Source organism: Symphodus melops (assembly GCF_947650265.1).
Source record: "Symphodus melops genome assembly, chromosome: 10".
NCBI classification, from domain to species: domain Eukaryota; kingdom Metazoa; phylum Chordata; class Actinopteri; order Labriformes; family Labridae; genus Symphodus; species Symphodus melops.
The window spans coordinates 5,316,400-5,341,862 of NC_136700.1; the positions used below are offsets into that span (position 1 = coordinate 5,316,400).

General features: G+C 44.9%; 1 protein-coding gene across 1 annotated transcript; it reads left to right on the forward strand.

Annotated features, from left to right (window-relative positions):
• Positions 1–897: 897 nt before the first annotated feature.
• Positions 898–24,884, forward strand: foxo1a (forkhead box O1 a). The gene is made up of 3 exons (XM_079354608.1): positions 898–1,894; positions 20,281–20,472; positions 20,704–24,884. Exons 1-3 carry the CDS (start codon positions 1,232–1,234, stop codon positions 21,892–21,894), a joined length of 2,046 nt encoding a protein of 681 aa, XP_079210734.1. The 5' UTR covers positions 898–1,231; the 3' UTR covers positions 21,895–24,884.
• The last annotated feature ends 579 nt before the right edge of the window (positions 24,885–25,463 follow it).

Below are 25,463 nucleotides of genomic sequence, written 5' to 3' on the forward strand. Positions count from 1 at the left end.
GGCCACACGATGGCAGTAAAACCCTTATTTTTCGAAGACCTCTCAGTTTCTGGTCTAAGAAACCACTAGGAGCAGTAAACACTGCAGCTGGAGACTGAAACAACTCTATTAAACATTAAAGAGCCTATTCTTCCTCATGTCTGACACTAACATGTTTTTAAAAAAAATGTAATAAGGAAATATTTGTCTTTGAGACGGCAAGCTGTTTTTTTTTAGCCTCAAACAAGCAATGTGAAATCTATGTGTAATGTATTTCATTTAAGGATGTATAAAATATGTATAAAGATGTAGTTGGAATACATATGCGTTTGTCTAAGATCACAGGGTTTTTAGGTAGGTCTATTTTTATTTGGCTGAATAATACATTATGATTATGTAAAAGCCTTTTTGTAAGGTCTTAATTTTAAAGGCAGATCAAAGTAAAATTGGATAAATAATGACTTGCTATTTCTGACACAATATCTCATAGCAAATGAATTGCCCCTTCAAAACACAGAGGAAATGATTACCCTCTAAAATGGACAGTTTGGGCAGCTGCATTAGAGAGAATTATTATATTTTGTTTTTATATATCCAATCATCAATAGCCTTCCCATTTTAAAATAAAGTAATAATACAGTATGTCTTAAGAGTAATCTCACGTGTTTATGTATTAATTGACTTCAATCAAATTAAAATAAGTGTCGAATGAGCTGATATTTTTCAGGGTGAGAACAACTGAAAGAGAAAAGTTCATTTTGGGGTCCTCTCAGATGTTTACTAGACCAGATGAAAACATGGACCATTCCCCCCCATCCAATTCTTTTGCTGCCATTCATTGGCTCTCTGTGAGTGTCAATCAAATGTGGGCGGTGTCAGCTGACAAATGATAGTTCCAGTAAGTCCTCACACGCTGAAGGCTACAACACAGAAAGTCAACAGACTGAACGGAGGGACGGAACGGCACTACGGCTGGATAACAACAACAAACCTGAGGGCAACTCACTTTTAGACTCAACTTTTTTTCTGTCTCATGAAAAGCTTTTCTTAGAGACTTACTTTTTACAATTGTTTCATCTATTTTTTAACGACTTGGGATGTGACTTTCATTGCAGACTTTTTTTTCCAGGCGGAGCTCTGTTTTTTTCACATTTATCTCGTCTTGGCGCACATTTCAAAGGCGAAGTAGCTACTTTTCAGTTCGTCCCAAATACATGACATTGTAGCCCTCGGCTCCGTCACCTCCTCGACCATGGCGGAAGCGGCCCAGCAGCAGCAACACCTGGTGGAAATCGACCCGGATTTTGAGCCCCTCTCGCGGCCCCGCTCGTGCACTTGGCCCTTGCCCCGGCCGGAGTTCATCAACCCGGGAGACTCCAACACGTCCTCCCCGGTGCCCTCTGTGAAGCAGGAGCCAGGAGCAGGAAACAGCGACTTTATCAACAACCTGAGCCTGCTGGAGGAGACCGACGACTTCGCGGAGCAAAAGCCGGTCATCCTGTGCACTGATTTCCAGTGTCAGGAGAACTGCGTCCACCAGCAGCAGCAACATCAGCAGCAGCCGCAACATCAGCAGCCAAACCCGCAACTCCCGCATCACCATCCTCAACCACAGCAGCAGCAGCAGCAGCAGCAGCAGCAGCAGCAGCAGCAGCAGCAGCAGGTGCCTCTGCTCTCCTCCCCGGTCGGCTCGTCCACCTCGGCGGCCGCTGCTGCCGCCGCCGCTGCCCAGAGGAAGAGCAGCTCCTCCAGGAGGAACGCGTGGGGGAATATGTCTTATGCAGACCTCATAACCAAAGCTATCGAAAGTTCTCCCGAGAGTCGACTGACTCTGTCTCAGATCTATGACTGGATGGTGAAGAGTGTGCCTTATTTTAAGGACAAGGGAGACAGCAACAGCTCTGCAGGCTGGAAGGTATGCTTGTTTTTTTATTATTATTATATATGACGTTGGCGCTTTTACCCAGGTGATAACATGATGTGGCTGTGAGTTCAGCTTCTTCTGATGTTCCTTTGGGACATGTCTGTGGTGTTTAACAGATGGACTTCATTGTGCTTTAGGCACGTGTTTAATCTCATCAGGCTTTTTTGACAGTCACTTTTGAATGATTTTTTTGCTGAGGGCTGCTGCTTTTTTTTTTCTTTTTTTTCTCGCCATCAACATCTATGGTTATCTGTGTTATTTCTCCTGCAGACATTCCTGCTAATAACTGCACAGGAAGACACTGACAGAAGAGCATGCATGAAGAGTTTAAACAGCTGTTAACGGAGTTTTTGTCATTTGCTCTCCTTCTTGTCTAACCATTGTCATCCTGCTCATTCATGGCTCTTCAGTAATCTGACCAATTGCTACCATGACCTTAGACAGTCATCTGACTTCTCCTTCAGTATGTGATTTGTATGAGTCTGCTGACTCAACAGGGTTTTTTCTTTCTTTCCTTGCCTCATATCTTCCTTCAGTGTGCTTTGCCTTTGCAAAAAAAAAATTCTGTGATTCTGGCCCAGCATGTTTGGGACCGCTCTCTTGTCTCTGCTGTTACTTGACCACCTGTGATGGATTTCGGATTCCCAGTTTTCCAGATTGGAGCGTGTGCTTTGAATGAAGCGGTGTTGGGCCCATGTTGTAAGGAGATATCAGAAGCGTTCGTGTGCCCTGGAGACAGTCCAAAACATTACACAAGAGGGGACTTATAATTTCTGATGTGGTGTGACAGGCCCTCCCACTGAACACTATTGAAGGGCGTAGACCTCTCTTTGGAGACACATAGTTTCAGTGGTGTCTGACAATAAATTGATGACAGTCTACTCTCCCGGGGGAATTCATATTGAGCCTGCAGTCACATAGAGAGAGATTTATGACGGCTTCCCTCGCTTAAAGGCTGTCTGGATGGCTGAGGAACATTAAAGCAGTTATTGAGGTTTTTTTTTTTTTTTTTCTTCCCACGTCAGGGGCGACTCTCATGTTTGAGTCATGTGTTAGAGGTGACACACTAACTTCACCCATGAATGGAAGCGAGAATTACTGGTTTGGTTGAAATCATGAAGACGTGTATTGGGGAAAGTAGTCCTAACGATCACATTTAGCCCGAATCCGTCTGTTAAAGTTAAAGTTGATCGAACATAAATGATCTATATTCATGCATTTCACCCCTCTGTTTGCAAAAGAGTAAACTCGTGTCGAGCTGTTGAATGTGGTCCAGTGAGTCAGATCATATGAGAGTGGAAAAACCCCTTTCAGTGTGGTGAAATACACAGAGGGAACAGAACAGGGGCTGGACGTGTGTTGCTAGGGAAGGTCATATCGTCCCCGAAGGTTCACTCCTTCGAGGAAAATCAACTTTTCCTCAATCATGATATTGATGTCACCCATCCATAACCTTAAGTTGTTACTGAGGTCAAGTCAAGGTGTAGTGACTGTAGGAACTCAAGTCATAGATGGGAAACCAATGTTAAGGTGAAGTTATTCTGCAGAAGAAGAACAAGTATCAGTGAGCATCAGTAGAAGCAGGCTGATGTTGGATTTGTAAGACCAACTTTTAAGGGGTTACTTTTCACCAGCTGCCTGTAATAAAATAACTTTATTGGTAAAACGTACTATGATTTAACACACTAAAGTTAATGTTGTTTGTCCACTCTGTTGTCTGCTTCATGTGCTGCTGACAGTGCTGAGAGCGTTGGTATCTATACTGGTGGGTTGGAATGAGCAGCCGTGCCTGTGGACTAGTGGTTGGTGCGTGCGCCCCATGTACAGCGGATGTGGTCATCTGGGCGGGCAGTCCCGGGTTCAGGTCCGGCCCGTGCTAGAGTGAGCTGTCATCTCTGAACGGCTAAAAACACCCTCTCTGGATGATAAAAAAAAAAATCCATTTACCTGAAAATGTGAATGGGTGATATATCTGTGATAGGTTTGTGTAAGCCCACTTTATCAGCCTAATGATTTATGCGAGTGAAATTGGCAGTGAGTTTCAGCAACACCTTAAAAAAAACCAAACTGTTAGTCGTTTAGAGTCTGAAGAATGCAGAATGTCAACAGAGAAAAAAAATCAGAGCTTGTGTTGGGACTATCTCCCCAATTAAAGTCTTGTACTTTGACATGATGTAATCCGGAGGTGTGTCAGGAGTAGCAGCACCTCAGTAACCATGAAACACTGGTCAGCACTTTCTCTCTGGTTACACTGTAATTACAAAGTTATTATATGGCAGAGTGTCCTTCACTGTCCACAGTGTAGTAAACCAGTCACAGTGACTGTGAACATGTGTCCTCATTAATGCACATAAACAAACAGTGAACTTTCTCTGTGTTTTTTTTTCCGTCTGATAAACACTTACAGTGTGATTGGTTGGCTCGGAGAGGCGAGCTCAGCCGCCACCCCGGCTCGCTGCTTATCCTCCCGTGTTGGGGGTGTAGACTGAGTAATACTGTGGGAAAGCAAAGTGCCATTCACTGCTGCGAGGGGAGTTATTCATAGCGCTCCCTTTCGCTTTCTGCACAAGGGGGGGGCATCGCACATTGTCTCTCCAGAGCCAGCCGCTGAGGGCCAGAGAGACGAGCTGAGAAAAGATGACATTGTGGAATGGAAATTTAATGGCTAGCTGCATGTTCCTTGTTGTATTTTTTTTTCCTTTAGTGGCATCTAGACTTCAAATAAAACTCATTCATTTAGCTTATAAGTTCTATCTAATTTGGGTTTTTTTTTTATTTTATTTTTTTACTCATAGTCATAATTCTTCCAGGTTTTTCATCTTCTACTGCCTCGTCATATTCTGTCTCCAGTGAGACAGACGATAGCACCAGAAACAATCCACCTCGAGCAATGTGAACCTTGATGAGGGCAAACACACACCACCAGGATAAGAACTGTACGCCTTGTGTAGTTTGTGAAAATGCTGGTCTGATTGATGTTTAAGTGTTCACGCTGACATGGTGTCACGTTTGCTGTGCTGTAAGACAGCGATCACGATCACAACACCAGTGTGTTTTTTTTCCCCCCTCATCACCAGTGGCGGTTCAGCTTCTACAAATACCCTCTGTAACTCACAGTAAGTAGATTCAAAGTGAAGGCGGGATCATTCCTCCGTGTCACTGATCTCTCCGAGGCTCACCTGAAGTGAACCGGCTGAAGCGCATGAAGTTTTCATTAATCTAGGATTGAGGCCGTCTGCTTTGTAGTGGTTTGAGGCCCAGCTTGGTCCTCGGCGCTGCTGATCCTCCACAGTTGGTCGTGCCTCAACTGAGTCATGGCGGCCTCCGCACTGCCTCGCAGGCCGTCTGCGACAGTGTGAGATTTTGAGGACAGTTGTGCCGGGTGGGACCAGCTTGAAGGAGCTCTGTGAGAGGGCTGGACACGGTCTCTGGATCAGGACGCCGTCCAACAGGAAAAGGAACAGATGGCACAAATTATGTATCACCAACCTTGATGGAAAAACTGCCTGTTTATTTCTAATACCCATCAAACTGCCTCTTTCTTTTTTTCTCCATATCACTCAAAATTGTATAACTGTATTTTACAGCTAGAGCAATTAGCAAATAGTTGTTGAGCTTTGGCGCAGAAACACAACCTCTTTCTCAACACAGCACGACGTGTACAGTCCACACACTTCTTTGCACACCCGCCGCAAATCTGTAGTTTCTTGTGTTTCTCTACTACACGTACGTCACCGCAGGATAAATATTTGGTTTCAGCTCGTGGAGTTGGGTGGCTCAGTTGCTCTTTGATGTCAGTATCGGGATCAATTCTGTCGCAGGTTTTTCTGTGTACACCGCGCTCTCTTGACCTGGAATTCCTCGGCCTACTCCGGTAAACACACTCCCACGGATCTCCAAACAACATGTGCCGGAGCAGACAAACATGCAGGTCAGAGCCGATTGGACAGAAAGCGACACTGCGGGTCATTACCGTGTAAGTGTACCCATTGACTGTGAACCCTTGTGGTGTTACAGTGGAGCTCTCACGAGAGGAGAGGCTTGGATTTCAGGTGTCAAGTGTTTGAATCTCGCCATACACATACACATATTCATCCAATGGAACAATATTGTGTGTTTAGTTGCGACACGTCATGCAACGGTTTGACACATGCAGAGATGTCAGAGAATGGGCTTCATCTATTGGTTGACAGATTTCTGTTTTCATGCTCATTTACCTCCCAACATCTCAGTTCAGGTTATTCTAACTGTAACATTTCTGTTTGTTGTTTGAGGTAGCAGCCGTGTGTGTGGTGGGGCTGTGCGTCTTGGTATATGACGCATGTTTCCCATGGACCCCAGGAGCAGCGCTTAAAGAAACACAGAAGCTAAGAATCACAGCTTTCTAATCCTGAGTGAGCTGAAAGCTGGCTGCACTTTATCTGCCTGTTTCTCTCAGGCTGGATGTGTATTAGTAGGACAGGGAGCTGGATAGAACAGCAGTCCTCCTGTTTCAACTCTCTCTCTCTCTCTCTCATACACACGCATATCAAAACTCCCTCGAGGCAGTCGAGTAGTCCAACCCTGGCATTGCCCCAAGACAGGAGGGGCAGCTGTGTTTCTCAGGCGAAGAGCTGGAGGAGCCCTCCTCCCCATTTCCTGCCTGTGTCGCCCGCCTCTCCAGTACGGGTTTTTGCCCCAGCACAAAGCAGGTCACACTTAGTGGTTTCAAGGGTAACTGGTACACCCCCCCCCCCCCAAATGAGTGACACCCCCCCCCCCCCCCCCCCCCCCCCCCTTTACTGTCTTCAGAGAGAAATGAAGAGAGAAACCGAGGGCACAGCAGAGACCCAGTGCTCCGAGTTCAGACTGGGTGACACTTGTTAGAAGTTGCATAACAAGACATTTACTGGAATCAGGGAGCCGCAGGCCAAAGTCTGGTGCCACTGGTTAGTCAGCGGAACTGTGAGGCACTGTGTTAGAGATATGTGGGACGCTAGTCTCCTGTGTGTGTGTGTGTGTGTGTGTGTGTGTGAGTGAGAGAGAGAGAGAGAGAGAGAGAGAGCACATAACCTGGGCCTCATAATTAAAGCCCTGCTGCTGGCAGATGCACAGACTGAATGGCAGACAGACAGACGGGTCGACACAGGAAACATTCCTGCACACCCTTTATATCTTTTTCACATCTTTTTTTTATAATGGCAGGTAATGCTAACTGCCCTTTTCTTCCTTAATCCAGTATTTCCTTACAACTGTGCTGAAAGTCTGAACAGGTAGGTAGGTCCACGTGATCAGGTGTTTGTTTTGTTTTTGTTTTTTTCGCTCCTCGTGGTACAAAATTTAAAGCAGATGGTTGAAAATTATTGTCACGTCAAAGTGATGTAACTGTGCCTGTCCGCGCTGATTAAGCAACAGAGTGCAGCTCGTATCCCCTCAGATGATTTCACAACCACATGTTGTCCTTGTGTCCAGCCTCTCATCTGTCTCTCGTTCCCTTTACTGAGAAACATTTTATAAATTGCAGAATAAAGAGAGAGAGAGGGAGAGAGAGGGAGAGAGAGAGAGACAGAGAGAGAGAGAGAGAGAGAGAGCGGCAGTGTGAAAGCAGGTCAGTGTGGCGCAGCGGGGATATCGAATGGTGTTTATGTCTGTGTGTGGCACACGTGTGTGTATTTCTGGCTGCAGCCATTCTGATGCTATGAAGTCACATTTCTTCAACCACAAAGACGTACTGACGATTGATTCCATGTGCTGGTGTTGTCTAGGTCAGTGTTTCACCATAAACCTTTAACAAGATGTCCAGAGAGCCAACAGGAGGAAAAAACAAAAAAAACAAAACAGGACAAGGACAGACGCATTAAAAACACAGAGTACATCACGTCTGTCTGGTTGTGTGTCTGACTCCAGGGAGGATCTACAGTACAGAGTGGACTTCTGACTCAGACAATGTTCAGGTTGTCTTGGTCTTTACTCTGTTTTCCAAACTGAGTAGAATCCCTGAAACGTGCAGAACTTTAACAACGTGGGACCCACTGCCAAACCACTCAGCCGAGGTGTGTCTGCTTCAGGACTGTCTGACTGACTGACAGACTGGCTGCTGCTGTCTAAGATGGATTAGTTTATTTTGTACAGATAGGACAGCGGATAGAAATGGGAAACAGAGAGAGTGGGGAAAGTAAGTAAAGCAAACAATTAGTTACAAGGTGCTTCACAACTGCAAAAAGTGAAAACAGGAAAACATACACAAAGAAGGAGCCTCAGCTCGGATTTGAACCCAGACCACCCACTTTGAGGACTGCTAGCCTTTTGGCCTCCGGTACCTCCTGATTCTACCAACTGTTGAGCAGGTCCTTAAACACATTGAACCTGAGGCCGGTCCAAGGAGTGAGAGCTGACTTTTGGATCAAATATATTTTTGATCCCCGTTGATGACATAGCTGGTGCTACAGCTGGAAACTTCCCACTCTCCCAACCTTTATCTGACTGGAAAGGACCCAGGAAAATCCCTGTGAAGTGCTCCTTTCATATGCTGGATATAAACAGAACAGGTTGAATGTGAACGTTGGTGTTCCACCCACCTCAGACACTGGCATCACACACCCCGTGGCTCTCCTGCCAGAGGTTTGTTTTGTCGGTTCTTTTTCTGGCTGCAGACCAGAGGATGGATCATTCAGTGAGCGTAGTGTCCCATAACAACACAGAGAGTGTAAGTGATACAAGCAGAGAGTAGTGCATCATTCAGCAGGACAGAGTCTGCAGGTGCCCACGCTCATACAGTGAAAAAAAATAAAATAAATAAAAACAGTCAGGTAAACAGTCGCTCAAGATGAGTCAGGATGTTTTGTTTCTCTCAGAGTGGGTTTGGTAGTAGCAGTGAGAACACGCAATGTTTCACAGAGTCTGCCATCACAACTTCTCCCCATTTGGGAAAAAAAAAAAACTCCAGTCGTGTTAACAGGAAGACCTCCGCATTGTTTTATGGTGTGAGAAGAGGAACTGATGTTTGGCTGTGAATAATTCGACCATTTAAATGAGAAGTGACGTGCGCATCCCCCCCACATGAAAAACCCAGTGTCCCTTGAGTTTCTCATCATTTGTGTGTGTGTGTGTGTGTGTGTGAAATTTCTGCAGAGAGCAGAGGAACACATTTACACCAGCGCTCACCACTGAGGGCCCCAAACCACAGGCATTACCCAGACCCACATTGTTGTGCAATTCCTGCCCTAAAGCGATTATGCACGGTGCCTGTCAGACTGGCCCGGCATTATCACAAAATCACACATGCCCCGATGCATGTGCCATTACACATACATGAACGCTCAGCTGGCCATGGGTGGAAATTTAAATGCGCACTTGAATGAGAAGCGCTGTTATGAATGTGCGTCAGACAGCAGGCTCCCTGCTCCACTTGTCACGGGAACTAAAGAGTTTGCGTCAAGGTCAAAGTGCGTAGCAGTAGCAGTGTGTGTCTGAACCACACTGAGGTGTGTTGCCTTTAATCTGGCTTCAGTGTCACAAAGTATGCAGCACTATTGTCTGCGCTGTATGGTGAAGCTCTACGCTGACGTACGTTTGTACACGCCTCGTCGGGAGAGAAGAGGTCACAAGCAGTTAGCATGAATCCAACATTAGCATCTCCTACCACAGACTGCCATTAAGAAAACCTGATCTTCTGAGGACATGCAGGGTGCTATTATCTCTTCACACTGACTGAAAGTTGAGATGACTTCTCTGTATTTTCCCGTTTGGCTCCTCATTCAGGGTTCCTGGGTTTGATTCAAGGAAACGCCGGCGTGCCAGTCAGGCAGATTAAACGTGTCGGCACATGTGCACTCATATTTCTCTCAATGAATCATTCATGTCCCGGTTGCAGTGATTGATGAGTGATGCCAAAGACTAATAGAGGCCTTGATGTGCTGCTGACGACAGTGGTATTTGTGTCGTCATGACAGTAATCCACTATTATTGAGGTTCATTGTGTAAAGATGTGAGTCAGCGCTTAATAGTCAAATCGTTTGAATTTCTTTTACATGAGTCACGATGAGAAATTAATTTGCTATTACTTATGATGGGAGAAATATAGGAATCTTGAATAAAGTCATATTGTAAAAAATAAAAGGTTTGTGAATTATTGGCCTTCATCCTCTATGGTAGGGTCGTCCCAATACAAACACTCTAAACTTAAATATCTAACAAGGAAATGTTGATACCTGATTGGATCCTACTGTAACAAAAATAAAAGTCTCAGGCATCAAATATCAGTTTATTACAAAAAAAACCCTGTAGAAATTGCATTAAAATGTTGGCAAGATATTTTTTTTGCAAATAACAAAGTCTCTTGTATTTTTACTTTTGGTAAAAACATGACTCCTTATTTTATAGCATAATATGTTCTTTGCAATGCTATAGATGATTAATAAACATATTTTTAAAAAAGTAGTGAAGAATTCTGTGACACCCTTCTAACATTTGTGCATTGCTATTAGCAAGGATACTAAAGCTATAGCTGAAGAATACTATAGCTCCTCGAGCTACTTCTCCCCCTTTGAACAGAAGCTGATTTCAGCCCGTAGCTGACAGGAAGTGGCTGCTTTGAAAGCAGCAGCAGGGCAGTGATGTCATCAGCAGAGGAAGCGGCACTGAACGTGACATCAGATTCTTTGGCTTCTTCTTCCTCTTCGAGTGTTTCCTTTGACTTCTTTTTTTTTTTTCTTCTTCCTCTTATTGGAAATGAATCAGGTTTTTTTTTTTTTGTTTTTTTTTCTTATCAGGGGTTTAAATATTCAGAATTCCTGCATCGAGATAATGTGCTCACACTTGACAAAACAAGATAAATGCTTTGGTACGGACTTGAGTTAAAAAGAGCCAAAGTCGATGCCAGGTTGAGGCTTTTGTTTCCTCGCGTGCAGCTCCTGTCATGACCTGCTCTGGAGCCAGCTTGATAAAGGACCCTCTGACTGGAATTTAAGTGCAGGTCTCGGTGCCCCGCTGTAATGTCACACGTACTGTCTGCAGTCCTCAGAGAAATGTCAGCACATCTCTGCTCATACATACAGTATATAAACGCACTGACGCCTCCTCAGACGGATTCTTCAATGACTCCAGCCTTCTTCTGTACATTTTGTCATACGCTTGAGATAGACTGTCCTCACAGTGCTGATGTGATGGCAACAAGGACGAGTAGCAAGGACACTGGTGATGACAGAAAAGTCAACACAAGCGTCAGACAGACACACATCTCAGATTGAAGCGACGTTGGATTGAAACACACAGGAAGGTGACTTTTTGAAAATGAAGCCGAGTCACGAAATTGTCATCTTTTCCTGTTCAAACACTTCTTTCAAAAGTCCCCATGTGTTCCTTCTCTTACATTCACATATATTTATTTATTTCATGTGCCTGTTATTTCCTTTTCATAATAAGCCCACAGCAGAAGAACTACTTTGTGATAAAAGCACTATAATAACTCTGCCACAGCTCAGCTTTTTAGTGTGTGTGTGTCTGTGTGTGTGTGTCTGTGTGTGTGTGTGTCTGTGTGTGTGTGTCTGTGTCTGTGTGTGTGTGTGTCTGTGTGTGTGCGTGTGCTTTTATTATTTTGCCACAGAACGGTTCTCTGTAGCAGAACACGAGTGTGTAATTTTTTTCAACAGGCACACAGGTAAGTACATTACTGCCTATTTCACAGACAAACAGACGACTAAATGAATATGTGGTGCAGTTACGAATCTAAAGAGGACTGGAGCCACTCTTGTGAAAAGAGAACGGCCTTTAACAGAATATGTTTGTTGCTGATCTGCAGGTGATATTCCCTTTTCATGTGCTGCTCCAGAGGAACCACAGGGGTGTTTAAGAACTGCACTGTTTCACATCACTTCTACTCATTACACATTTTTAAACACAGTGATGACAGTTTAGGTGTTAACTGAACGAATCAGCATCCTGCCTGTACAAACATCTGTAGACGGCCTTGTGTTCACCAGGTTGAACTGGGGTAACATGCTTATACATAGGTATACAACCCTTTAAAGTCTGGCCCAATGCTTTCTTCTGTGCGGGGTCGGGCCTACGGATGGATGCATGCGTGCCTCAAAACAGGCCCACAGCAGTGTTCCACACACACACACACACACACACACACACACACACACACACACACCTTCTGTATCCGAGCAGAGCGGGCAGCAGCCCAGCAGCTCTGCTGATCAGAGGCGAAAAAATATCTGCGCTCCACAGACACTGCTCTGTGCATTTACAGACTCACATTGTGTTGCAGGGAGCAACACATGCACATATTTTAGCATGGTGAGCTTAGCCAGCACAACCCGGTCCCTGTCTGCACACAGGAGCTGCGTGCTGCTTTCGTCTGAGTCAGGAAACCAGCTAGCTCAGGAGAGAAGAAGCGTAGCATGTGAACGCCGAGCTGTGTCCGCTGCAAACTAGGAAGTGTTTTTTTTTTTTTTTCTTCCCAAGTGTGTGTATGGACACGTGTCTTCATGCACATGTAAATGTGAATGTTCATAAAGCATACAGGCGTTCACTCTCTCTAATGCAGACAACGATTTAAGCCCTCCCAGGTCAGGGGCCTCGAAGGCTACGATTTTTTTCTCTAGAATGAAATACTGGTTTTATGAAGACAAGTACCATGGTCGAGTGGGCGGAGCTGTGGCTCAGTTGGTAGAGTTGGTTAGGGTTTGATCCCCAGCTCCTGCAGCCACATGTCCGATGTGTCTTTGGGCAAGACACTTAAACCCAAGTTGCTATCGCTGCCCGCAGCGTGTGAATTATTATGAATGGGACGAGTGACTTCTGATGGTCTCTTCAGGCTATGAAGGTAGAGTGTCCAATCTCAACACAGACACACGTGTGATTTTTTTTTTTATTATTTTTTTTTATGGCCTCTTAAGAACTCGAATCTAATGACATTGCAAAATGAAGTTAACTGCGGAGGGAATTAACTGATTAACTGCTATCACAGTTAGCGTTATTAACGGATTAATGTTTAACAAAGTGACAGTTTTTGTCACTGCTCTCCTTCAGCCAAGTTTTCTTGTGGAGCAGAAGCCAGAGGGGGTCAAACCAGAGGAAACAGTAGATGATTGATTACTCTGTCACTGTGTACTGTTTGTTTGGGTCCAAGATGAGGGCAAAACTTAAGCGGGGAACTGTTACTGAAATGTACAGTAAGAGCTTTATCCGTTATTGTAATCCTGCTGGAAAAGCCTACCTGGCCATGGGCCCCCCTCTTTCCTTTTTCCTCTTGTTTTGCCCCGTCAAACTGCAGAGTTTTGATTAGGAAGTCGCAACTCTTGAACCCGCTGTTCTCTCCAGCTGGTCCTATGCATTGCAGCCAGCAGGGCCTCATTCTGTGCTGTTTTGCATCGAAACCAGAGGCATCAGTGGGATCAGTATCAGGACCGGCCAGCTCTTCCTGTGTGGATACAATGCAGCAGGAAGTGTGCTAATAGGCTCACCAGTCAAAGGCTCGTCTCCCTCTATCACACGGCGATGAAAGGTCCCGGAGTGTCCGGTGACTTTGCTGCTTCGCACCGTATGCACAATACCACTCACAGACTGTTTATCATTCGTCTGCTGCTTCTGTGAGACCGATCAATCTTAAGCTCACCCGGTCATCATCCGCTCAGGCGTCCAAGTTCAGCTCGTTGTGTGAGTGTGTGAACGTTTGGGGGGGGCTGGTTGCCCTCAGATTCCTTGCAGAGGATTGTGAAAAGGAGATCCTGGCAAGAGGCCGTTAGTAAATACATTTGCAGACAGATTTGCTTCTGCATGACTTACGTATTCTGCTTCTCCATCTGCACACTCGACAATGACCATGTTGAAGAGGTACTTCCTGGAAGTCCTAGACCTCTGCATGGGCTCATAGAAGTCCAAAAGTGAATTTAAGGAGCTCCACAGTCAAGGCTCTGTGTCCGAGTCTCCTCGCTCCCTTCTCTTAGGCAAATTGAATTATGGGAAGTTGACATCAGCTGGTGAGAAAGGGAGTCTTTAGCAGCAGGAGTGTGCAATCAGCTGGAGCTGTTTGAGCGAGCGCTGTGTCCCGAAGGAGAGACTTTCTTTGGACAAAGGGAGGAATAGAAGGCTACAAAGGAGAGGGCGGAGATGATTTATTTCTGGTTCGATCTAGGGTTGTTTCCATTTTTAAACGGAGACTTTTTAAAAACAGAAATTGCGGTTAAGCAGAGTTCTTTTTATATCGCCGCGAACAGTGATGCATTGATTCTTTCCCGAGCAGTCGAACCCAAGGCGCAGTGCAGTGAATCTCGCTGCTACGCAACGCTAATGCCCAACAATCATCCCATTTTCTACAGACTATTGAAATAAAACAGAAATTTCCTGGGCTCCGCTTTTTATGTCCATGTCCTACTATGATCATGTGCGTATCGAGCTTCTCAAAGAAAGGTCAGTGATTGTCACTGCTGAGCTCTATACTGGCACTGATGATAACCTATCAAACTGCAAACACATGAAGTCATCACACTCTATTCAGATTGTTGCTAAACATAAACTCTTAGGGTGTGTGTGTGTGTGTGTGTGTTAGAGAGAGAGAGAGAGAGACAGTTTTTTCTGTGTCGTTAAGTGTTTAGATCAATATGGCCAGACTTTATTAGTTTCCTTGAATTTTCAATAAATACAAGACAGAATCACCCTGTGGATAAATACTGATAAGCTGCCACATCATGACTAAAGAACCCTTTACCACACAAATCCTGTCTTGTGGAAAGTCAAATGGACTGCTCAATATGATTGATTTTTTGTCAAGCCCATCAGAATACCTCATCCATGAGCTCCCTTTATTCTCGAGATGTCGTTACGGTCGCCCTTTTCAGGTTGCGATTCCTCAACAACGCCGCGACGAGGCTCCGCTGTCATTTGTACACTCGTGTTGATTCCACGAAGGCTTAATGTTTGCGTCCCAGCGTGTGATTTCACACGCAGCAGGAGCTCCACATACACAGGGAGACGTGCACACACACAGCTGCTCTCTCTTTCTCTGTCGCCTAACATCGACCTCCAACAGGGCTGCAGAGGTGGGGTCACTTAGCCCCAACCCCATATTCCTCCAGAACCATTTATATTGAAGGTCAAAGGTCACTGGGGTCACAGATATTGTTCCTTGAAGTGTGTCTGAAAAGTGCTAAGAAATAACTGATTTGCTTTTGCAAGCTACTTTACTTTGATGTCTTCAAAGATATTTTCCTGCAAAACACATTTTTCATCAAACATTTTGAGCATGAAATACACAAACCCTAACCCTAACTGTGTGACAAGAGACACAGCACACAAGAAATCGTTGATCAAAGACGACTGAATTGGGTCTGACAGCATCTGAATTGGGCATTTTGTTCTCATCAGTTTTGAGGACTGGAGGCGACGCACACTTTCTCGTGGCACCAAAAAACAGTTTGCAGTTTTGTCATCATATCGATCTTAAGATTATAAAAATAAGTGTTGCCTCTTTCTTCTCCTCTCGCTCATGTCTGTGTGTGCTTTCCCTTGGCTCCAGTGTTATCATTTGATCAGCCTGTGATGCCAGTTAACCACAGTGTGCCACCTTTAGGGAACCTGCTTTTATAATGAAGCAGAATTAGATTTTATGGGCCTCCGGATCACAGTACATCTGAGGATGGGAGGGGGGGGGGGGGCTGATCTTTGATGACTCTTTCGCCGGTGAGAGGTGGTTTCCCTTCAATCACTTGACACCCTTCACCATCTCACCTGCAGCTGCGTGCTCAGCTCCACGCTGTAGTTAAGCAGGCAAACCTGCTGAGCTGGTGTTAGCCTAATCATAGGTTGACATGTTTTTCTGTCTAAACCACACTGATCTAACTCGGCCACGCTCAGCACAAAGCTCCAGACGTGAGCAAGCTGCAGCTTTAAGGGATGCTTACTCTGATGGTTAGAAAAAGGTGTTGCTGCTTACTCTACAGGTCGTCCTCTTCACAGCCGCAGACGTTACACAACAACTAGTCACTGTGCAAGGACACGCCTACAGCCGAGATGAAACACGGCAGATGAGAGATGTGAAAGTCTGTTCGGACCGACACCTAATGAGTTCAGTGGAAACAGTGCAGAGAAACCACTTGGGTTTTTTTTTTTGTTATATATCTCTGATAGATTCATGTGAAAGCCGCCTTCATGTGAGTCTGTACCTGCTCAGAGAGGAGGCAGCATCTCTCTGTAGCTGTACAGATTCTGCAGCTGAGGTTTCACTTGTGGCTTCTCATGATTCAATGCAGGCCGACATGTAGGTTGTGTTTTGCTCTGCTGGGGAAGTTTTTTTTTTTTTTTGGTATCATTAGCTGAGTTGACATTTGAGCAGCTCTGAGCGTCAGAGCCTGACTCAGTGTGCCAACATGTGTCCTTCTGGCACTGTCCACGTTTTTTTTTTTTTACGTAGGTACATGACTTCTAACCGCAAGAAGAGTGTGAGAGGAGAGCACAGGAAGGGAAAGAGGAAAGGAGGAGAGTGCACACGTACTGTATGTAGGAGAAGGAAGGAGGCGAAAACTACGCCAGTCAAAAAAAGGAGAGGAGAGAAGAACAGACGGAAGGAGACGAAATGCGGACCAAGAAGGATACTACAGTAGATGTGAGGAGAATAGAAGAGAGATCTAAGGCCGGGGGGGGGGGGGGGGGGGGGGGGTAGAGGAGTTGAGACAGAAAAGGAAAGGAAGGAGTCTAAGAGAGGAGGAATAAAGAGAAGGAATGAGAGGAGAAGGAGAGTCCTACTGAACACTGTGGCCTTTCAGTAGTGCTGCCAGAGAAGGAGTTTAAAGCAGCACAGTGTGTTCTTTACCAATCCATGCCCACTCTGTCTCACACAACCCGCCTTTTTTCATTTCTGAAATAGCACACACACACACACACACACACACACACACACACAGCTGCACCACCCAGACGCCCATACTGCAGCCACTTGTTGAGTCATGACGTATGCAGCCTTGTAATTCAGTTTCAGGAGTCACACGACCACGTGAACTTTCATTTAATGGATATAGTTTGACATCGTGGACCATCACAGCTTGTTGCTAAACATAAACTCTTAGGGTGTGTGTTTGTGTGGGTGTGTGTTTGTGTGTGTGTGTGTGTGTGTGTTAGGCTGGCGGGCTAAATTTGAGTCGTCCACTCGGATTGCTGCGGCTTCACATTCCATGCCTTTTTCTCGGGCTAACAACCGCCGCTTCCTGTGAGGCAGGAAGTCAGCTCTGTTTCCTGTCACAGTCCTCTTTCATGTGGTCACTTCCTCCTGTTTTGCCAGCGTCGCTCTGATCTGTTGCCTCGGTAAACGGAGGTGCTGCTCCTCGCGGTGGGCTCAGACACAACACAGAGGATTCATCTATCTGAAGTGTCGCCATCGTCTTCTTTGCCTTTTATTGCCGGGGGGGGGGTTAAAAAAAGAAACAAAACAACTCCACTTTCCCAGATAGGACTTTGTTATTGTCACATTTTCATACAACAGAAGATAGAACGGCCCTCAAGTGAGGGTTATCAGAGTTCAGTTGTGTGAAATTGTGGGTTTTGTAACCTTGCTGAGGAATGTTGATTGTGATGGCTGCCTGGCTGGGAATCCTGCCTTTACTGTTTCCTAAGAGATACTAACACGTCGGCTCTGATTACGATTGAACTTTGCACGCAGTGATTAGCTGGAATGTTAAGATTCTGTGCGCTGCAGCCGGAGATAAATATGTGTCACACTCAGACGCAGGATCCAAGAGAAACACGCTCTTATCTCGTCCAACATATTCTTCATTAAAACAGGAAAAGAGAAGGCATCAACAAAAGTAGAAAGCGTCTGTCCTACTTCTTATTTAGATTTTTTTTTACGTCTGTGTTTTTTAGTCTGTTCATCCAGGGGGAAAAAAATAAAGCGCTTTTAAACCCGTGATATCACCGACTGCAGTGGATTGAGCAACAAAATCAAAACCCACACTGTTCTGCTGGTGGTCGTGATGCCATTCCACTGAAAACACCAGCTTCCACACACTGACACAAACATGCACACACACACACACACACACGCAGACGAGGCTTTTCCATTGGCCCCAGCAGACACCCTTTAGCCGCACTCCCCACACGGTACGCTGAGTCCTGCCGAGTTCTGCTATTTCCCATCAGAGCAGGTTTATGACCCTTCACTTGGACTCCCTCTTCTTCATCCAGACTGTTTTTTTTTGTTGTTTTTTTTTAAAAATGTTCTCCATCACAACAACACCCAGCGCATGACTATGACATGAACGAAGCGGGGGACTCTGGATGTGCGCATCTCTTCCTGTCATCAGGATGATATAGGGCTGTAACAGGACATCCCGGCGTCTGCACCCACATTGCAGTCATTCCTCGCTGCAGCACAGATGAAATTACCAGCGCTCTCCGCGGTCACGGGAAGGAGAGGCTCATGACCAGACTTTACTCCTCGCCTTTTGTCATAGTTAGCAATGTGAAGGAGAAGTGGGGGGGGGAAGCATTCGCTAGGCTAATCAGGGAGGCGCTTTCACGTCGGTCAGATCACGCAAACCTGCCAGAGACGATTGGCTGAGGCGGTCGGGTCAGAATCATGTTCATTTACTGCTGCTTAACGTGGAGGAGAGAAGAGGTCATGCATTAATGGCAGAGTGCGGCGGCTGCACTCACCAGAAGCCCCCCCCCCCTCCCCCTGAGCTGGTGGGGGTTTTGTGCCTTGCTCAAGGGCACCTCGGCAGTGCTCGAGAAGTGGTCTGGCATCTCTCCAGCTGCCAGACCAACTTCCATATTTTGATCCGCATCGGGACTTGAACCGGCGACCCTCCGGTTCCCAACCCAAGTCTATACGGAGCGAGCAACTGCTTCCCAAATGTCACAGTGATGTCATCATCGCTTGAACTTTCACATTTAACAGAACTGTAAGAATACTCAAACTCAAGGTTTTGAGTTAAAGGTGTTTGAATCTACATTCAGACAGGGGACATATATCAAGTGGAATTGTGGGAAATGTAGGACACCAGAGATTTAAGACTGGAAGTTTCTTCTTCCTCTGCTTAATCGTGATAACTTCAACAAGAGTAACGTGTTGAGGTTCTGAACCACAGCATCACTAACAGACAGAATTGATCTTTTGCCTTTTAAATGCAAGCTTTGTTCCTTCCCTCTTGTTTCTGATATTTTGGATCGTGTGTCTTTTGGTTTTAGACTATAACCTTTGATTACATGTCATAAAACGAGAACCGTTTTCTTCTATTTTACAGACTTTTAAAAGACTGTAAATCAACGAATCGCGGATCTGTGACTTGAGAAGTGAACAAGAAACTGTGGCATGCTAGGTTTGAATCGGATATTTGAAAGTCCCAACATTTGAGATGAGGAGAAGCAGAGGGCAGACTGCACCAGATGTGAGGCAGTGACTCACAGCAGGAACAGGCCTGATGACGTTCACCACTATGCACGCTAAGCTCTGCATGTGTGTGATTGTGCGGCGGGACTTCCAGCCTTCTTCCAAAACAACAAGCTGTACGCATGCACAGTAACGTCTGGCCAAGACTCATTACTTCATGTTAGGGCCCGGACTCAAAACCACACAGAGCGACAGTGTAAGTTACTCTCTGAGGGTAAAAACAGTTTGAGATGATTTAGAGTTTAAAAGTTGAGCAAAAAAACAAATAAATTGTGGGACTTTGAGTTTATAGTGTGCCAGCAGCGTCGTAGTTCTAATAACGTCTGACAGAAACGGTGACTGGCTCTCTTTGGTTTGCTTATCAGACGGATTCTCTCTCTTGTTTGCAGACATTTAACAATGCTTCACTTGCTTCCTGCACAAAAATCAGTTTTTCCACCGACGGTGTCACGGAGGAACACTCGAGCGCACTATGAACGTGTCTGTGAGAGGAAAGATTAGCCTGTTTCCTCCCTTTGATTCTGTGCTGGTTTAGACAGGAGACATAGTCAGGTGGAATGTGATTGTTGGTTTAATGGTGTTTTTCAGCGGCCCTCCGTGTTTTTGTGGAGGAAAATAAAAGGCCTGCATGTACAGTATGTTTGAGGGTAAGAGTGTGTGCAGTTTAAAGCTGGCTCACCGCAGGATGTAGTGCTCCTTCAGTGAGCGTATTCGGCACCTATTATGTGTGAGTGTGTACGTGTTTGTGTAGATGTCTTTCTTTGGATTACAAATGGCATTCGACTGTTGAGTGACCTTAAATCTCCCCTTTCTCCTCTGTATTAAACTGTCAGGCCGAGTGTGTTTTTAAAGAGAACCACCTGCACGGATGGATTTGCACCATTATACTAAGGCAGATGTGAAATGTTTCTGGGAAAAGGGCAAACACACACATCTTTCTTTCTTTTTTTTTTTTTCTTTTTTTTTTTTGTCCACTCCTCAATAAGCTTTTCTCGCCTTTCTCCCGCAGAACTCCATCAGACACAACCTGTCGCTGCACAGCCGCTTTGTTCGCGTGCAGAATGAGGGGACGGGAAAGAGCTCGTGGTGGATGCTGAATCCGGAAGGGGGGAAGAGCGGCAAGTCCCCGCGACGCCGGGCGGCCTCCATGGACAACAACAGCAAGTTCACAAAGAGCAGAGGAAGAGCGGCGAAGAAAAAGGTAGGTTGTCGGATCTCTTTTTCCTCAGAGGCGGATGTTTCGATGTTAACTATACCAATATTTTTTTTACTCACAACTGTCCATATGTCTATGAATAATTTTCTGTTTGATAATTATCTCTTAACTAATTCTTTTGAAGCTTTTCTATGTTATTCAGCCGTTGATATGATCCAATGAGTGTCTTTGGCACTTTATCTGTTAGTACACTAAAAGTCTTCTTGTACCCAACAGCTGTCCCTGCAGGGCGGCCCTGACGGAGGAGCAGACAGCCCGGGCTCCTTCTCCAAGTGGCCCGGCAGCCCAAACTCCCACAGCAACGACGACTTCGATGCCTGGAACAGCTTCAGGCCTCGGACCAGCTCCAACGCCAGCACTCTGAGCGACCGCCTCTCCCCCTTCATGCCCGAGGACGACTTCGCCGAGGCCGACGTGCACATGGGCTACCCAGGGGCCCCTGGGGCCAAGATGACAGCCACACTGCCCAGCCTGACGGAGATGACGGGATCTCTGGGTCACAGCTCTGAGAACGTCATGGAGAACCTCCTGGACAACCTCAACCTGCTTTCACCCAAAAACTCACAAGTTGGAGGAGGTGGGACAACCCCATGCTCCTCTCAGTCCTCACCCTCTAACATGATGCAGCAGAGCCCGGGGTACCCAGCGTACAGCTCCCCCAACATGGCCCCGCAGCCCCAGCAGGAGTACCGCAAGTGTGTGTATGGCCAAGCGGGTATGAACGCGTTGTCCTCCATGCCGCTGCAGACGCTGCAGGAGAGTAAGCCCAGCTTTGGGCCAAGCCTGGGACAGTACAGCTGCCCTGCAGGGCTTCTGAAGGAGCTGTTGACAACAGACACAGACCATCATGGAGAGCTCATGCCCTCAGTGGACTCGGTGGTGTCTCAGTCCAGTGGGGGATGCATGCTGCCACCATACAGCAGCAGCCAGCACGCAGCTAAACTGATGGGAGGAGGAAACGGACACCCACACGCTCTCTCCCACACTCGTCCTCACAATGTCCACAATCAGGCCCCATCAGCGCCACCTGCTATGAACGGACGTCTGCTCATGCCCTTGAGCCACAGCGGGGTCGCCGCTCGTTTGCCTTCAGTCAAAAGCCAGATGCAGATGCCTTACGGGCTCTCCGGCCATCTGAGCGGCGGAGGCGGGATGCCCGGCGGATTCTGCCCGCTGAACACCAACGGATACGGACGACCCGGTCTACCACAGCCCTCACACACCGAGAAGCTGCCCAGCGACCTCGACGACATGTCCATCGAGAAGTTTGAGTTTGACATGGAGACGGTGCTCCACGACACTCTGATGGACGGTGACTCCTTGGACTTTAACTTTGAGCCGATGGTGACCCAGCAAGGTTTCCCCCACGGAGTGAAGACCACCACACACAGCTGGGTGTCAGGGTAGAAACTGTGGGACAAAAAAGTTCTGGTCCACGAACCTGTTGTTGCTGTTTGGTTAAAAACATCAGAACTTAATGGACAAAACGTCTTTGAAAGGATGTTTATTCCTCGTACAGACTTTAAGGTAGTTTCTATGCCATCAACATTTCTTTATTTTTCCTCCTGAATACTCTTCAGATCTCGTCAGGAGTCTGAAACTGACTGGGTCCTCTGAGATCTGAGACTTCATCTCCATTACTGCCCCAGAACTGGCGAAGATAAAACCATCACCTTTATGTACAAACTTAGTGCCAAACTTTTTTTGCCTTAATATAAGAGCCAAACTGAAACACACCTCTCTGGTTTACTCCTTAAGGTCACTGATAGCAGCGTCACAATCTGTACAAGTGCTTGAACTCATATTGTGCTGTTTACTGTGTTTCCACAATCAAACTTCATGTATGTACAGAGTAGTGATAAGTGATTACCACTACAGGAAGATTATGAAGGGGGGTTTGTAGACTGACATGATGTAAAGTTAGAGACTTCTCAAGGGATCCTTTGATGATGTTACACAATAACTCACTTTGTCATTGATTGAATGTACATAATGTCGCTGTACACTTTGTAAGATCTGTTGTAGTGGAGTTTTTTTTTGTTTTTTTTTAAAGTATGTAAATAGTGTTTACAGAGCGGAAGCAAAAACCAAGGCAGCAGAAATGAGCTCACAGAAAAAAAAAACTGGATCTGATTCTTTTAAACCCACGTCTGTGTTTGAGGATTCTTCTTAATGAGGCTGTAAAACATGAATAACCTTTCTAATCTCTTGTACATACGTTAACAATGTATAGTGACATAATGTAGAAGATGTTTACTAGATTAAGTATATATTTGAGACTAAATTATTTGTGGTAAATATATAGATTTATGCGGGTGTGTTACCTGCACTCAGGCATCAGAAATGTTCTGAGTCGTTTTTCACTCTTAACCTTAAAACCACAGAGGCCTGTTTATAGTGCCTCACTCAGCAGATTTAGACTGCAGGCTTGAAGAGTTTTTTTATTGTCATTTTTATGGTCCAGAAGATGCTCAAATCCAGCAGTTTTAAGAAGTACAGTGAATTCTTTATCTACAGTTTCCTTGTTTTTACTTTTCTGTAGGAGTGAAGAAGAAATGAGTAAGAGTATGTTGTTTTTTGTAAAGGTTTCCTGAACGCATCACAGCGCTCTGAATGTGAAGAGGTCGAGGCTCGCTGGTGGACAAAAGATATTCTCAGTGATACTGTTGTTTTCACAAAAGACGCCGAGTCCAAGACATGTCAAGACGCTGAGCCTGACCCCGGTTCAATTTCAGAATCTTTTAACTTTTCTTTTTTTTTTTTTTTTTTTGTCTTTAAGTTTTAGCGTGACTGACTGATGTAACTCAAGGAGCCCTGCGTTGCTTTCTGTGGAATCAGCTTTACTGCTTTTAATGAGACTCTACTTTCACTCTACTGTCCCTCCTACCTCTACCTATCTGTGTCTTTTTCAACATTTTATATAACCCCAACACGTGGCTCCAATCATCTTTTAAATAACAAGTCTGTTCTTTTTTTTTTTAAGATGCCCTTGAGAAGCGCCACTAAGTGTTACGTATCTTATCATGCTTGTATATTTGCATTTCTGACTGGCTTTTCTAAGTTCCGTACTAACAAAGAGCTTTTCCGTCACACACAGTGACAAAGGTTGACTCTACCTTTATCAAGAGGATGTCGATGAACTTGACTGCTTCTCCTGAGGTGTTACTTTGATAAAAAACAAATTTAAACTGCCTATTTGACATTACAGATTGTTGTGTGATTAATCCAAACGTTGTAAGTGGGTGTCTGATTGTGTGTTGACAGATGCCTCAAGTATGCTGGTTTGCAATGAGGTGAGACTTGTGATGAGTTCAGGGACAACAAGAAAGGATGGAAATCCAAGCTAACATACTGGAGAGCAGTGAAGGCACATGATCTGACACAGCTGACACTGAGACAGTCAGGGAGCATGCAGGTTCGAAAGAGTCCAATTCAATTGTTAACTTTTCAAAAGGCCCAGTATGTGACGCCGAGAAAGAAGCTGCTGTTTGGCTTTGGTGCCAGGTGTTGCCTTTTCTTACCCAAACATGCCACAGTGTACTATAGCCAAATCTGCCTTTGAAGTTAAAGTGATATATTTAGCATTTTTATCATGTGATATGTTCAGAATTATACATATACATATATATATATATAAATATATATATTTGTGCCGGTCACTCAAGCCAGGATAAACTGTAATGAATCCACGTAGTTAGTGTCACAGGGTTCACGTTGAAAGTTAAAGAGCTGTACTAAGTAAATTATATCTCTACATTTTGAAATGATTGAATCTATGCATCGTATTCCTTAATTTTGTGTTGCTATTGATATATTTTCTTTTCCCTTTGACTTTATGACAGAGATATTTTATTGTAACATAGCGCTGTGAGATATTAATGGTGTCGTTGTTGTCAAAACTCTATGTTCCAGATAGTTCTATGGGGAAAAAAATGAAGTTGATTTAGAAAAAAATAGATGATGCAGTGATTCTTATGCTAAGCTTTTGTAAACTGACAATGTTGTATTTCTTGTCGTTTTTAGCTACAGTTTGTAGAAAATAGCTTCAAAAAGCAAATGACTAGAAAAAAGTAAAAAGATATATTGAATTTTTAAAACTGAAAAACACAATTTTTAGTCTGAACGCGATGTCCTGCTCAGAACGCAGACTCTGGACCAATTTTGTAATTTTATGAGTAGAAATCTATATATTGCACTTTTACTTACATTTTATAACAAAGTGCTCCTCTAACAAGAGGAAGAGTTCCCATTACACATTTGAATATCAAATCTGTTACATTTAACTTATACACAGATATCAATTGGGCTTGTGCTGTTTAATTTGCAATCAATACCATTATGTTACTTGTTCAATATTAATGTATTAAGACCTGAATAAATGTACTTCTGTGTTAAAAGTGTCTCCTATCTGTCATTTAACAGTAAGAAAGACTAAACTATAAGATCTGTCACCCTGTGATGAAGAGGACTGGGAGAGTGGGAAAAGTGGGAGCATTGAGCTAAAACTTCATAAATGATTGTTGAAACTCAGTTTGAAGGACTCTTTTAACCTATTTTTTTTTTTTTTTTTTTTTTTTTTTTTTTTTTTGGCCTTTTTGCCTTTATTTGAGAGGGAGGACAGTGGATAGAGTCGGAAAGGGGGAGAGAGAGCGGGGAGAGACATGCGGGAAATAGGCACACAGGCCGGACGCGAACCCGGGCCGCCCGCTCGCGAGGACTGAGCCTCAATACATGGGGTCGCGCGCATTGCCGCTGCGCCACCGGCGACCCCTTTAACCTATTTTTTAATATAAAAGTTGACAAAAAGTAATTTTGCGAACATAATGGTTTCTGTTTCTAACACAAGTATGTACATATAATCCAGAGAAAAAGTTCCTTCAGGTATTCGATTGTGTCTGGTTTTCAAGCTAGCTTAACCTAAATGTTATGGCGCCTACTCTTTTTTTAAGCTAAAGCTTCAGAGCTCTGTGCGTCAT